Source organism: Asterias rubens, chromosome 1 (genome assembly GCF_902459465.1).
Source record: "Asterias rubens chromosome 1, eAstRub1.3, whole genome shotgun sequence".
Lineage (NCBI taxonomy): Eukaryota > Metazoa > Echinodermata > Asteroidea > Forcipulatida > Asteriidae > Asterias > Asterias rubens.
The window spans coordinates 32,047,667-32,060,036 of NC_047062.1; the positions used below are offsets into that span (position 1 = coordinate 32,047,667).

Below are 12,370 nucleotides of genomic sequence, written 5' to 3' on the forward strand. Positions count from 1 at the left end.
AAGTAAACCGGTTCAAGTTTGTCATACACCTTTTAAAAAATGCTTGGCAAATCCTTTTAACATTTCCCGAAACCAATTTTTAGAATTGTGAATCTCCACATTTTTCACAAACATTCCCGACGGGTGTTTTCTTTTACTCGTGCCGATTAAAGGCACTGTACACGTTTGGTAATTAGTCAAAATTTTCATTAGCACAAACACTGACTTGAACGAGCAGCGGAAAGCTGTTGAAAATATAACACATTGTGACAAACGGCTTCCGCTGAAGTAACGTAGTTTTTTAGAAAGAGGTAATTTCTCAATAAAATATTTGAATCTGAGAAAGACTTCAGGCCTGAAGCCTTTCTTGGACTATATGGAAAGCATACAAATTTGTGCAAAAATTGTGTTTTTTCTGTCCTTGTTCTTTTGCAACTTCGATGACCAATTGAGTCAAAATGTTCATAGTTTGTTGGGATACAACAGTGAGAATACTGGTCTTTGAATTACCAAAGGTGTCCATGCCTTTAAACCGAGGACTTCAACAAAAGGGACCCCGGTGTTTTTACTGAGCGAGGACTTTCTCGCTTCGCTTTCGTGTACAAAACCAATTTTTGAAAAAACATATACGATTGTGTCATGAAGATATTGTGTTGGTGTGTGCTATTATTTATATAGGTCTATATGTTTTTCTTCTACAATGTCCATGTATAAAAAAGGAAGGAAGTTTAGTAGAGAGTATGTTACAGTTTTTTCTTGTCCAAAGTCCTTTTGTTTCCATTTTAAGAGTCAATGGAAGCACTCATTATAAAGACATGTCGACATTATGTTCCGTTTTGACGTCAGAGTGACGTCATAGTGACGTCAGCTGTGACGTCAGAGTGACGTCTCCATGTTTACGTTAGTCTGGCTCTCGGACTCCGGTATCCTCCGCTCCTCGGGTCGTGGTACAGCCATTTCTAACGCCACTTCGTAAGCCGGTGGCGACCCTTCGGGCATCGGTGGTAGCTGCCGTGCTTGGGGTGGATTCTCCCCGGCACTTTGGGGCTCTTCCTGGGGTCGAATGACCGTCCGTACTCGCTGCTGTCCGTCGACAACGGCCCAAGTTTGCATGCATTGATTTGTTGCACTATTCTCATCGAAGTTGTCCGGGGTACCAAAAGATATGGGTAAGGAATTGGGTCTTTTCTTTGTCTTTCGTGCCTGCATTTCCGCGGCTGAAGTTTTGGTTTTTGGTTTTGGTTCATGTCTTGGTGATCCTGTTTTGGAGTTCACTCCAGCGCCCGTTCGGGTACGTTGTTCATTCTTCTTCTGTGGAATGGGTGTAAGTTGTATGGCACCAATTCCATTAACAGTCGGTGTGAGTTGAATGCTAATAGGAGACGCACGGCCGTTTGATGTCCCCTTCAGACGGTCCTTCGTGATCAAGAAGTGTGCCGAAGCACCGATAGCACGGTACGAGGGGCTACCGCGAGCGTTAAGCACTCCACTACCGTGCAGCGGTGCGGTAGAGGATCGTTTTGCATTCGTGAAAGAAAACAGCCGTCGGGTGTTGCTCCTTCTAGAACCGGTGGTAATCCTACTGCTGTTTCCGTTTGCGAGAAACCCATCGCTCCCGCCGACGTTCCGAGCTCTGGATTCGGCGAGGGATCCGTTGGGAGTTTGACCGGATCGGGGAGTGTTCCCGTTCGAGAGATCCATCAGGATCGCTTCGGAGTAACTGGGAACAACATGGCGATTCCCGCGTATCATAGACTCCAGGCTGCAATTACTCCCTACAGTGTTTACCCGTGTTAAATGCATAGTATCGCCGTTCCAGTGTTCCATGGAGAGCATGCCGCCGGAATAGTTGGTTCCGAAGAGCTTCTCTATCTGATAATCCACTATGGCTGTTTTGTAAGACACTAGGATCCTGAATGGCCAGGAGAGTAGGATGAAAGACATGGCCCAGAAAACGGACATTGAAAAATACCAAGGAAGCTTATTAGAACAGGCATAGGAGATCATGTCATCGGTGAATTCAACGTCCGTCAATGTCAGGCCCTCTCGGGTCTCCATGTTCTCGTCTCTACCGTCGCTCTCCCCGAAGAACCGGGCCCTCTGTGAGAGGTAGTCGTACTCAGATTCCTCATTCAGGAACATGAAGTTCTTAGAGAAGCTCACCCTAGTCATGGGGAACTCCTCAAGGTCAATGAGTTGCTTAGAGACATCCTTGACACCACACTCTGAGAAGTCGAACGCACTGGCAGCAGAATGAGTGTTGATCCTCTCGTAGTACTCCTGCGTGGTGGTGTAGGTATCCCCATGTCGGTATCTAGTAACCTGTCTCGTATGTCTGTTGTAGTGGTAGGAGATAGCACGCCACCATACTACCGGGAAAGACTCGCGTATTCGTCGCACTCGTTCGTACACCGCACGGGTATCCTCTCTGTAGTAGATCTCAATGCGGATTTCACTGTACCAGCATTCCAGTAAGTAGACAAGATACAGTAAGACAAGGAAAGCAACGGGGATGTACATGTAGCCATCTTCACACGGGCTGTCTAAGACAGTGACGGGGCTGTTGTGATAGGTATAAGCCACTACTTCCACCGTGGTCAACTCACACCATAAGACCACCGTCAGGCTACCGTACATAAGCACTGAGAGTATGAGGCATTTCCAATGGGCCTCATCCCGTAGTGTTGCACACAATGATCTCTGGATCGGTCTTTGCTGTAAATAGAAAGAAGAATCAAAGAAACTTTAAGTATTACATCAATTAAAAGCTGCAGCCGTCTGGGAGGAGCACAGTTTCTTGGGTGGAGGTTGGGAAACTCAGCATCATACTCAGGAACCTTGGCAACAACTAAGAATTTGGAAAGGAATCTTAGAGTCACTGAAAGACCAATGGAGAGAATCATGGTAGGAGTTACAAGAAAGGACAGGGTTAGAAATGGGGATACACGAAAGAAAACAAATGCCATGCAGGGACATGAATGAAACAAAAACAAAGAAATGGAGACGGGCAGACCACCTGTAAAGGCGTCATGACGCGTCCATGACAGCAGATGGACACATTGTCTATAGAGCAGGCCTGGTACTTCACGGAGGCAACGAAGGCGAGTGCCTCCATGCCCCCTGGTCATTGCCTTTGTGCCCTTGAAATGCTCCTAGAAATTAACAACTTCTTCACAGGTGCCCTTTACCAAAAAGAAAATGCCTTGGTGCCCTTGCCTTTCGTTTCAAAAACGAAGCATACAGGCCTGCGGCCGTGGAAGAAGCAGGCCAAGTAGGCGTTGGATGGACGACATCAGAGAATTTGGAAGCGTTATATGGATGCGACAAGCACAAGAAAGATCAAGGTACAAGAATGGTGATGAAGAGGCAATCCTTCTGCAGTGGAGTGACGTAGGGCCATTCGAATCCACGGCTTCGGCCCCAGATTCGGCTCAGGCGAGCTTGGCCCCGCGGTTGTTTTTTCAATTGCGCGTGCTGTGCGTACGTACTTGCTCAGGGGTTCAGACGAGGACGGAGCCTGAAGCCAAATTCAAAGCCGAACGAAAAGAGCCAATGGATGTATAGAATAGTATAGGTAGTATAGCCGTCTTGTGCTTTTACTGTTCTCCTATGAACTAACTCGTTGCACCGTTACGTCTTCTCTTCGACACTACATGTATTTGGTATAAACCTGACTGTCAAGTGTGTACAATTTTATCATCAATAGACTGTGTGTGCAGGGACGTCAATCCGTCTTGAAGTGTAGGGGAGGGACACATAACATTGACGGCGTGGGGGGCCCCGGAATTTTGTTTAGCCCGTAGATGCTCTCTGGTGCAATCTAGGGAGTCTGAGGGGTGATGTTCCCCCCTCTCAGATGTTGGAATTTAATGCCTATTTCAAGGTATGATGCACCTATTCTTGCTATCATGGTTATTGTACCTAAAAAGCAACTCAATTATAGCTTCGTTATATGAATATTGTTTCTGCATTCTAATGCTCAGACGGCGTTTCATCCCTATCATCACCAGACCTAAGACACAAGTTTTATGGGGCTAATCTGTCAGAATGGAACAGAACATCTGTAAAATGTGAGCAGCAGTAGAACCTTTTGGGTTGACAGCATCTTCAAGTGCGGATCTATGAACCAAGTTTATGGGGGAAATCTGTCAAAGAGTGGGCTCACGAGTGCAAAACCTTTATGCCATGGGTCCGGGCCCGCTTAAGGGCCCGAGAAAATTTTGCATTCTAGATGCTTTGTGGTGCAATCTTAGGCCAATAAGAGGCATACAGAAAGGAACAGAACATCTGTAAAATGTGAGCAGCAGTATAGAACCTTTTGGGTTGACAGCATCTTCAAGTGCGGATCTATGAATCAAGTTTATGGGCCGGGAAAATCTGTGAAAGAGTGAGCTCACGAGTGCGAAACCTTTACGGCATGGGTCCGGGCCCGCTTAAGGGCCCGAAAAATGTTTGCATTCTAGATGCTCTGTGCTGCAATCTAATAGGCCAATAACAGTCATACAGAACGGAACAGAACATCTGTAAAAATGTGAGCAGCAGTAGAACCTTTTGGGTTGACAGCATCTTCAAGTACGGATCTATGAACCAAGTTTAAGGGGAAAATACTGTCAAATAGTGAGCACGTGAGTGTGAAACCTTTACGGCATGGGTCCGGGCCCGCTCAAGGGCCCGGGAAAATTTTGTGTTTTTAGATGTGGTGCAATCTTTAGGCCATTTAGCGGCCAAATGGCAAACGAAACAGAACAATGAGCTGTGTGAATATTTGTGTTCCAGTGCTCCACAGTTCCTCAGTGCAAAACACGATTTTCATAATAAAGGTAGTCAAACGACACGGGGAACATTGATACTGTGTCCCTCACCCTTCGAAAATGGGGTGGGGTGGGGTGGGGTGGGGTCGGGTACACGTCCCTTCCACTCTTTCAAGGGGGAGGTGCAAATCTGTCAACGATGGAGCATGCGTGTGAGAAGCCTTTACGGCTCGGGGTGCGTGCCCGATTAAGGGCCCGGGAAAATTTTGCATTTTAGATGCTCTGTGATGCAATCTAGGGCCAATTTAGAGAGGGGATATTGTGTCATCCTTTGCCCACAGGATTAATGCCCATAGGGACACAGGGTTTCGTCTTACATAGTGCAGAACTTTGGCTTCATGATAAAGGTGGTCAAAAAGGTGGGGGGGGGACATTTGATATTGTGTCCCCCAACCCTCCAAAAGGTGGGGGGGGGACATGTCCCCCCTGTCCCCCCCCCCTGATTGACGCCCATGTGTGTGTGTGTACAAGTCTCGCGAGAATTCAAACGTTTAGCAACGTCAAAGTGCGCGATTGCGTTTCTTCAACACGCCAAAGGTACGTGGGAAGGCAAGGTTTCTCTAAAAGTTTCGAATATCACAAGCAAGCTTGACGAGAAAAGGAACTACTTCAAAAAGATTGTCCTAACTTAGGACTATAGTCCTATGTGTAACTTAAAAACTTTAGTCAAGTTCTAAGTTTGGACGAGTCAACCCGTCCTTACTCGTGATAAGACTAGTCTTAACTCACCCCTGGGGTCGATTTCACAAAGAGTTAGGACTAGTCCTAACTTCTAGGAGATATACACATTGCATGGATAGTCCTAAGTTTAGGACGAGTAACTGGTCCTAACTCGAGATAAGACTAGTCCTAACTCTTTGTGAAATCCACCCCTGGGCATCTTTGGCGGTGATTTCAGCTTGAATCTATGTCCTCATTTGAATGTTAACTTGGGAACCAGAGGAAACCAAACTAAAACGACCGTCATGACAAACCAAACCAAAACGACCGTCATGACAAACCAGAGCAACACAAGGAACTTTGTTCTGACAATTGAATAAAGTTGGCACAGCAAATAAGGTTAGAGTCGATTGACATGCAAGGACCCACCCAGAGGGTCCATGGTAAATGTCATCAATTTAAAACACGATGTCTGCTTGCAGTACACAACGGGCATTTCTCTCCCCCACGATTTCGGCAATAAGGGGAGAAAAAGTAGTCCATTCTGATTGGTCGAAAGGGCATCACATGGGGTGTTTGAACGGATGATATAACACCAGTAATATTGCATATTGTTGTTTTCTTCTCAAGCAAACACAGTACGCATTTGACATACCGTGCCCAATATGGGGCAGAGGGACCCCCCCCCCCCACTGTTCCCATGCCTCAACAATTTTATGCAACATGGTTATTTTTTCGTTCATTATTTTGTTGCAACTTTGACACATTATTTTCACAGCCTTACTTTACGCATATTTTAGGATACCCTTTTAAAGAGAGGACAATTATGCTTTTAAACCACACTTTTTTCCTCTTGCAAAGAAGTACCTCCTTAAAACCATCTTAAACGGTTCCCGAAATTCAAAGTACACAATGAAAACACAATAAAGGGCACACTATGCCACATATATAGCACCAAATGTTGGTACGTTAAAGGGAAGGTACACGTTTGGTAATTACTCAAAACAAATATTAACTTAGAAAACTGACTTGGTAACGAGCATTGGAGAGCTGTTGATAGTATACAACATTGTGAGAATTGGCTCCCTCGAAGTAGCATAGATTTTGAGAAAGAGATAATTTCTCACTAAAGTAATAAAAGACTTCTAGCCAGAAGTCTTTTATTCCTATCTGAACGAAAGCACAACAAATTCGTCCAACAAGGGTGCTTTTTCTCTCATCATTTTCTCGCAACTTCGATGACCAATAATGTAGCTCAAATTTGCACAGGCTTGTTATTTTATGCTTATGTTGGGATACACCAAATGAGAAGACTGGTCTTTGACAATTACCAAACGTGTTCCTTCCCTTTAACATATTTGTGAAAGTATGACATAAGGTAGGGCATGATAAATAACGGGCCTGTATTTATTAATAGGTGACATGGAGGCAACGGCCTCTGTTGCCCTGGTCTTGGCCTTGGTACCCCCTTTAGATTTTTCCTATAATGGTCTAAAGATTTTCCAATGGAAGTGCCCTTTGCAAAATAACAAATGGCCTCGTCCTCAAAGATGAAATTCTAACCACAAAATAAATAAAGTGTTTTTGTTTTAATACTCTTTATAAACCAATACCGTCGCCATGTTATCCTCAGACATTATTTCCAATACTGATTTCCACGAGGTAAGTATCCCCAACAATCAGTTAAAAACAGTTAAGAAAAATATTAAAGTCTAATTGGGTAAGAATCCTTGAAATATTTTAATTTTGCATAACATGTGGTTTTAAGAATACAGCGTTGCTATGAGAACGGGCGAGATTCAATACATATTTAAACGAGTGCGATGCTTCATTTCGTATTGTCTGTTTCTGATTATAATATTCTAACAATCTTGCCTGCATACATTAAATATTAATATCCATCCTTTGTTTGATTTTCATATATGTGCTTGAAAAAAAGCTCCCTTCAATGGCTTCCAAAATCGTAATCAAACTTTGCCTCTTGATTGTTTTTTTTGTGGCGGCGTGAGTGACCGAGTCACAGATTTAAAAGATGCATCACAAATTCACACAAAGTAAAACCATTACGAAAAAAAACCTCATTTTGATATTATCAAACTAGATAACATTTTTCAACTTGAGTAAAAAGCAAAATCAAAGTTAACCTCTTGTTTGGTTCTCGTGGCGACGCGAATGGCCGAATCACAAAATTAAAAACGCATCGCAAGTTTAATAGATGTTAACCTTGCATCGGGGATAAGGAATATTCACTTTGGTTTTACCCATATACACCAATGTGTGTGAGCACTGTATACTCAGTTCTTTTCGAGGTTCTTTGGGGAACAAATTCACAGGCATATTACTCGGGTGGGATTCGAGCCCACGACCTTTACAATTCTAGAGCAGTGTCAAACCAACTATAAGACCGTACCGAGATTGCCCGGTATAGCTAGAGGCAATTCGAATCCTATGTTTTAGCAGCGGGTACTGCATCACAAATTCAAACAAAGTGAGACCATTGCGAAGAAACAACTATAACAATACTACAGTACCTGAGTTATTTGACAAAGCCAAACTTTGCCTCTTGATTGGCTTTCATGGCGGTAAGAGTAACTGAATCACAGATTTAAAAACGCATCACAAACTCAAACAAAGTGAGAGCATTAAGCCATTTTGAGATCTGGTGGACACATTTTACTATAACACTGCAAAGTTTGAGTAAATCTGTCTGTATACATCTAAACCACACAGTGCAATCATACAGTGGTCACCATAATATCTCAAAAAGGCTATGTGAACAAATAACCACTCTTGATATGAAACAAAACTACAATACCTTCCCAACCTGAGTGATTTGACGAGTAAGCGCAGCAATTGAAGTTAAAAGAGCATTGATGTCGGTCCGTATTGCATCAAACTCCGTATTAAGCCGCGGTGGCTCGTCACTATCACCGGTTGCCATTGCCAGCTCACACACCCCGTCCAAGCGGTACTTGCCGCTAATACGAAATCGCTTCCTCTCAGCACAGGTGAGCTTTAGTCACTACTCACATGTATAGTGGTTTATTCTACAGTCCTCACACGCATAGGTCTTTATAGCCAATCTTACACTCGGTCAAAGAAAAATAACACACCTACCGAGATATGTCATGTCAGGCTTAGGTCGAAAAACCGATTCACATTAAAGGCTGAGTTCCACTGAGCCTGTTATTTCCCATTAGCATGATTGAGGGACGCTCACAGTTTATTTTATAGCACACTGCTATTTCCATCCAAGAAAAACGCGGGTAATAACTGGTTGCTAGGGTGGGTGTGAATTGGAAGTGCACATGGCGATCGCCCGCTTTTTAAATTGGCTACTTGTACGCATGCTCATTGCAGTTGGGTTTATTGACATAGAGTACGAGGCTTGCCGGTCGAGTTATTGCTGCGCGGTTGGAGCCTTTAATATTATAAGACTGTGTAAATGCCATTTACTTATATTCCCAATACGTACTGTCCCTAGGCTTAGCAGACTTATTTACGAAGAAAATTCGAACAGACTTTTGTTTGTGCTCCCAGAAGAAGACTTGTTATTTTGACCGCAAACCTGAAACTTTCAAATCATTATTTCGTAAGGAGTTACTCATTTTTAATGTTATACATTTTTCGACTTAAGAATTGTAAATGGCAAAATTGGTCTAACTAACTAATTAATTAATTAGTTATTCATTCATTAATGGTTTATTTTTTTACAAAAATCACCGATGGTCGATTTGTATGAGGGTGTTGGCACACTATAAATAGAGGTACAATTTACGATGTTATAAAACAACAACAATTACATTTACAATAAAATAGAAACAAACTTAAGTAGAAAAGATCATTCTATTTTATGAGTTAAACGCGACAGACAAAAAACGCGATCAATAGGAAGACTCAGCAAACCCACACAACATTTTAAAATGTTACAACAAATAATAATATTAAATAGGGAAAAACACAAAAAATACCGTAAACAAACAACCTCAGTTTAAGTTGTTCAAAAGATGGGCGAGATAAAAATGAGCTTCGTGATCATATATTTTCTTTTTGAAAACCCGATACTAATTTAGAACAAGTGTATATCATGCGGAAGTGGTCGACCTATTTGGTGTACGGACTTTAATTTGTACACCCTTTTTATTATGAGAGAATACACAGACCAAGCCCTAAGCGTGGATTAGGGGAGTCGGGTCGAACAACTGGCACGGAAGATATGGAATGCAACACTATGTGTGCTGGCTTAATAGCATTACCCTACAATCCACATAGCTTCGAGTCCGACAAGAGTCACGGTATGTGGAGAGAGGGAGTGGGGGCTTTCGGAGACCCGGTCGGTAGGCCACCTCAAGCGGGTGGATCTAGACAATGAATTCAGACACGAATGCATCATTTAGAGTCATTTCCGTTGGCGAACCTTGGAGAAACTCAAGCGCAATCTGTACACCTACTTGTATAAAATTATGAGCTTTTAGTGTAATACATCTAAGTGATGCACTAACAACAAATTACAAAAACATATTAAATTCCTTAAAAGGCATTGGACACCTTTGGTATTTTTTTGTCAAAGACCAGTATTGTCACTTGGTGTATCCATACAGGTATACCATTGGTAACCCATAATTGCTGTAGTGTTGACATTATCACAAATACAGATGTTGTATGAGTCTATGAGTGATTAGACCGTTACTTATTCCCATAAAAGGCTCTGGACACCTTTGGTGATTGTCAGAGACCAGTATTCTCACTTTGTGTATCCCAACAGATGCATACAATTTTAACAAATCTGTGAAAATGTTGACTCAATTTGTCATCGAAGGTGCAAGAGAATAATACAAGAAAGAAAAAAAGCACCTTCTCGCACAGGTTTGTGTGAGATGCCGAAAAAGGGCTTCAGGGCATTAAGTTAATAATATTCGAGTGAGAATTTACCTATTCCTCAAAAACTACGTTACTTCAGAGGGAGCAGTTTCTCAAATGTTTTACACTACCAACAGCTCTCCATTGCTCGTTACCAAGTAAGTTTTTACGCTAATAACCTTTGTGAGTAATTTAACCGCAACATCGAGAAGAACACTTCATGAAATAGAAATTTTTGAGAATTAATTTTGACGACTCGGTTGAGAAATGACAAGATTTCGTTTGGTCGTCTAAGTAATTACTGCTATCAAATTCTCTCTGTGGTTGACTCAACGGTAGTCTACTAGACGTTTTCGAACAAGTCAGCCGGTTTGTCTGTCAGATGCCTAACTTCATCCACAAGAGATCGCTACATGGCGTCCAAAAGAAAACAACTAATTTCCTTTTTCATTTCCCCTAGCAGTTCTAAAAGCCACTCGACTATTGACTGTGTGTGCTGAGCGGCGGTCTAATGGCGGCAAAAACTGATGTCACATATGCCAAGTGACTTTAAGGAAAAGTATACATTTGTCTTTTGGAACAGTTCAGTTGTTTTAATCTTAATCCTGTATAACTGTGGTTGTATACAACATAACTAGTATATGTGAAAATAAATCGCATTTCAAAAAGTGGTCGCATTTCAGAGGTTTCGCCGAAACTCCGGAGCGAATAAATGCAGGGAAAATAATCCTTATACGAGTACACGGTATGACAAGCGTTACCGCGGTAACGCTTCTTATTCAAACTGTGAAGGATAAAAAGGAATTTATTTTGTGTATAACCGATAGTACTTGAAATCCCTTTCTAAGCACATCAGTGACCGTGTCTTTTAAATCTCAAACTGGGCAATCCTTCAACGTTCCCTCTCCGTTTCTAATCTGTATATACTTCTAACATTACGATGACTTCATGGTTTCATTTACATACAAAGTTTTTTAAGTAACGGAAGAGCAAGATTTATATTCACAATCCACGGGCCTGTACGATCTCATTACATGAGTCTATACTAGTCATTCGATACCCAAGTTGATTCCTGCGCCATATCACTCCAACCAAAAACGCCAGCCATCTTTCAAACAAATAGCAAAATGCATAACACTCAAGTTCCACCAACTCGTTAGTGTGATGAATGCTCGGTTTCCATTTAAAGGCACTGGACACTAGTAATTACTCAAAATAATTGTTAGCCGAAAACTTATTAATTGGTAACGAGCAATGAAGAGCTGGTGATAGTATAAAACATGAGAAACTGGTTCCCTTTGAAGTAACGTAATGAGAACTTAGTAATTTCTTACTCAAATAATAAAACGCTTCAGGCCTAGAGAGTTTCATTGGGCTCAAGGGGGATTTTTCTTTTCAATATTTTCTTGCAGCTTTGATGACCAGTGGAGCCAAATTTTTCACAGGTTTGTTATTTTATGCATGTGTTGGGATACACCAAGTGAGAAGACTGGTCTTTGACAATTTACCTTAGGTGTCCAATGCCTTTAAGACCAGAGGTATGGAAGATAACACACGACCAATATTGTGCTTCTAGCCAGCACTGATTAACCCTCAGTCACTTGAGCCACTATGCAATGCCTTACGCCACCAGTTGATTGATACACGTTTGATTGCGAACTAAGAGTCTACGCCATTGCCCCCTTACGTTAGACTCCATTTCAATCGTCAAGGGCCAGGATTGCTGATAAATGAAAGTGTGATGATTGATACTACATAGAGTCGTGTACGTGTGTAGAATGCTGATCGTGGTTGACTTCAAGTACACGATGTTGTAAGGAGTGACACAGTGTTTACAGTTATTGTGGGGACGAGGTTAAGCAGGGATTCCGGGAAGGGTCTTTAATCAACTCTGATGCAATCAAGCACGTCAGATTCATTTAGAGTCGTTTTCGCACTCTGCTTTGCAAGCCACAATATGCACTGTACACTTTTGGTTAAAGACCAGTTACAATATTCTCATTTGATGTATCCCAACATGCATAGAATAACAAACCTGTGAAAAATTTGACTCAAATGAG

The 12,370-nt window shown here is 42.2% G+C and overlaps 1 protein-coding gene across 2 annotated transcripts; it reads right to left on the reverse strand.

Annotated features, from left to right (window-relative positions):
• Positions 1-436: 436 nt before the first annotated feature.
• On the reverse strand, positions 437-8,734 carry LOC117298110 (transmembrane protein 151B-like). Of its 2 annotated transcripts, none has more exons than XM_033781338.1 (2): positions 8,275-8,734; positions 437-2,694 (listed from the first exon to the last, which is right to left on the reverse strand). In XM_033781338.1, exons 1-2 carry the CDS (start codon positions 8,389-8,391, stop codon positions 856-858), a joined length of 1,956 nt encoding a protein of 651 aa, XP_033637229.1. In that variant the 5' UTR covers positions 8,392-8,734; the 3' UTR covers positions 437-855. The 2 variants fall into 2 exon arrangements, with proteins under 2 accessions (XP_033637229.1, XP_033637228.1); XM_033781337.1 differs by having other exon boundaries at positions 8,266-8,734.
• Between the last annotated feature and the right edge of the window lie 3,636 nt (positions 8,735-12,370).

Excerpts from the sequence above, each read along its gene's own strand:
- LOC117298110 (XM_033781337.1), bottom strand. The coding sequence starts at position 8,391 with ATGGCAACCGGTGATAGTGACGAGCCACCGCGGCTTAATACGGAGTTT. Across the intron at positions 2,695-8,265 it reads AAATCACTCAGGTTGGGAAG|CAAAGACCGATCCAGAGATC; the intron begins GTATTGTAGTTT and ends TTCTATTTACAG.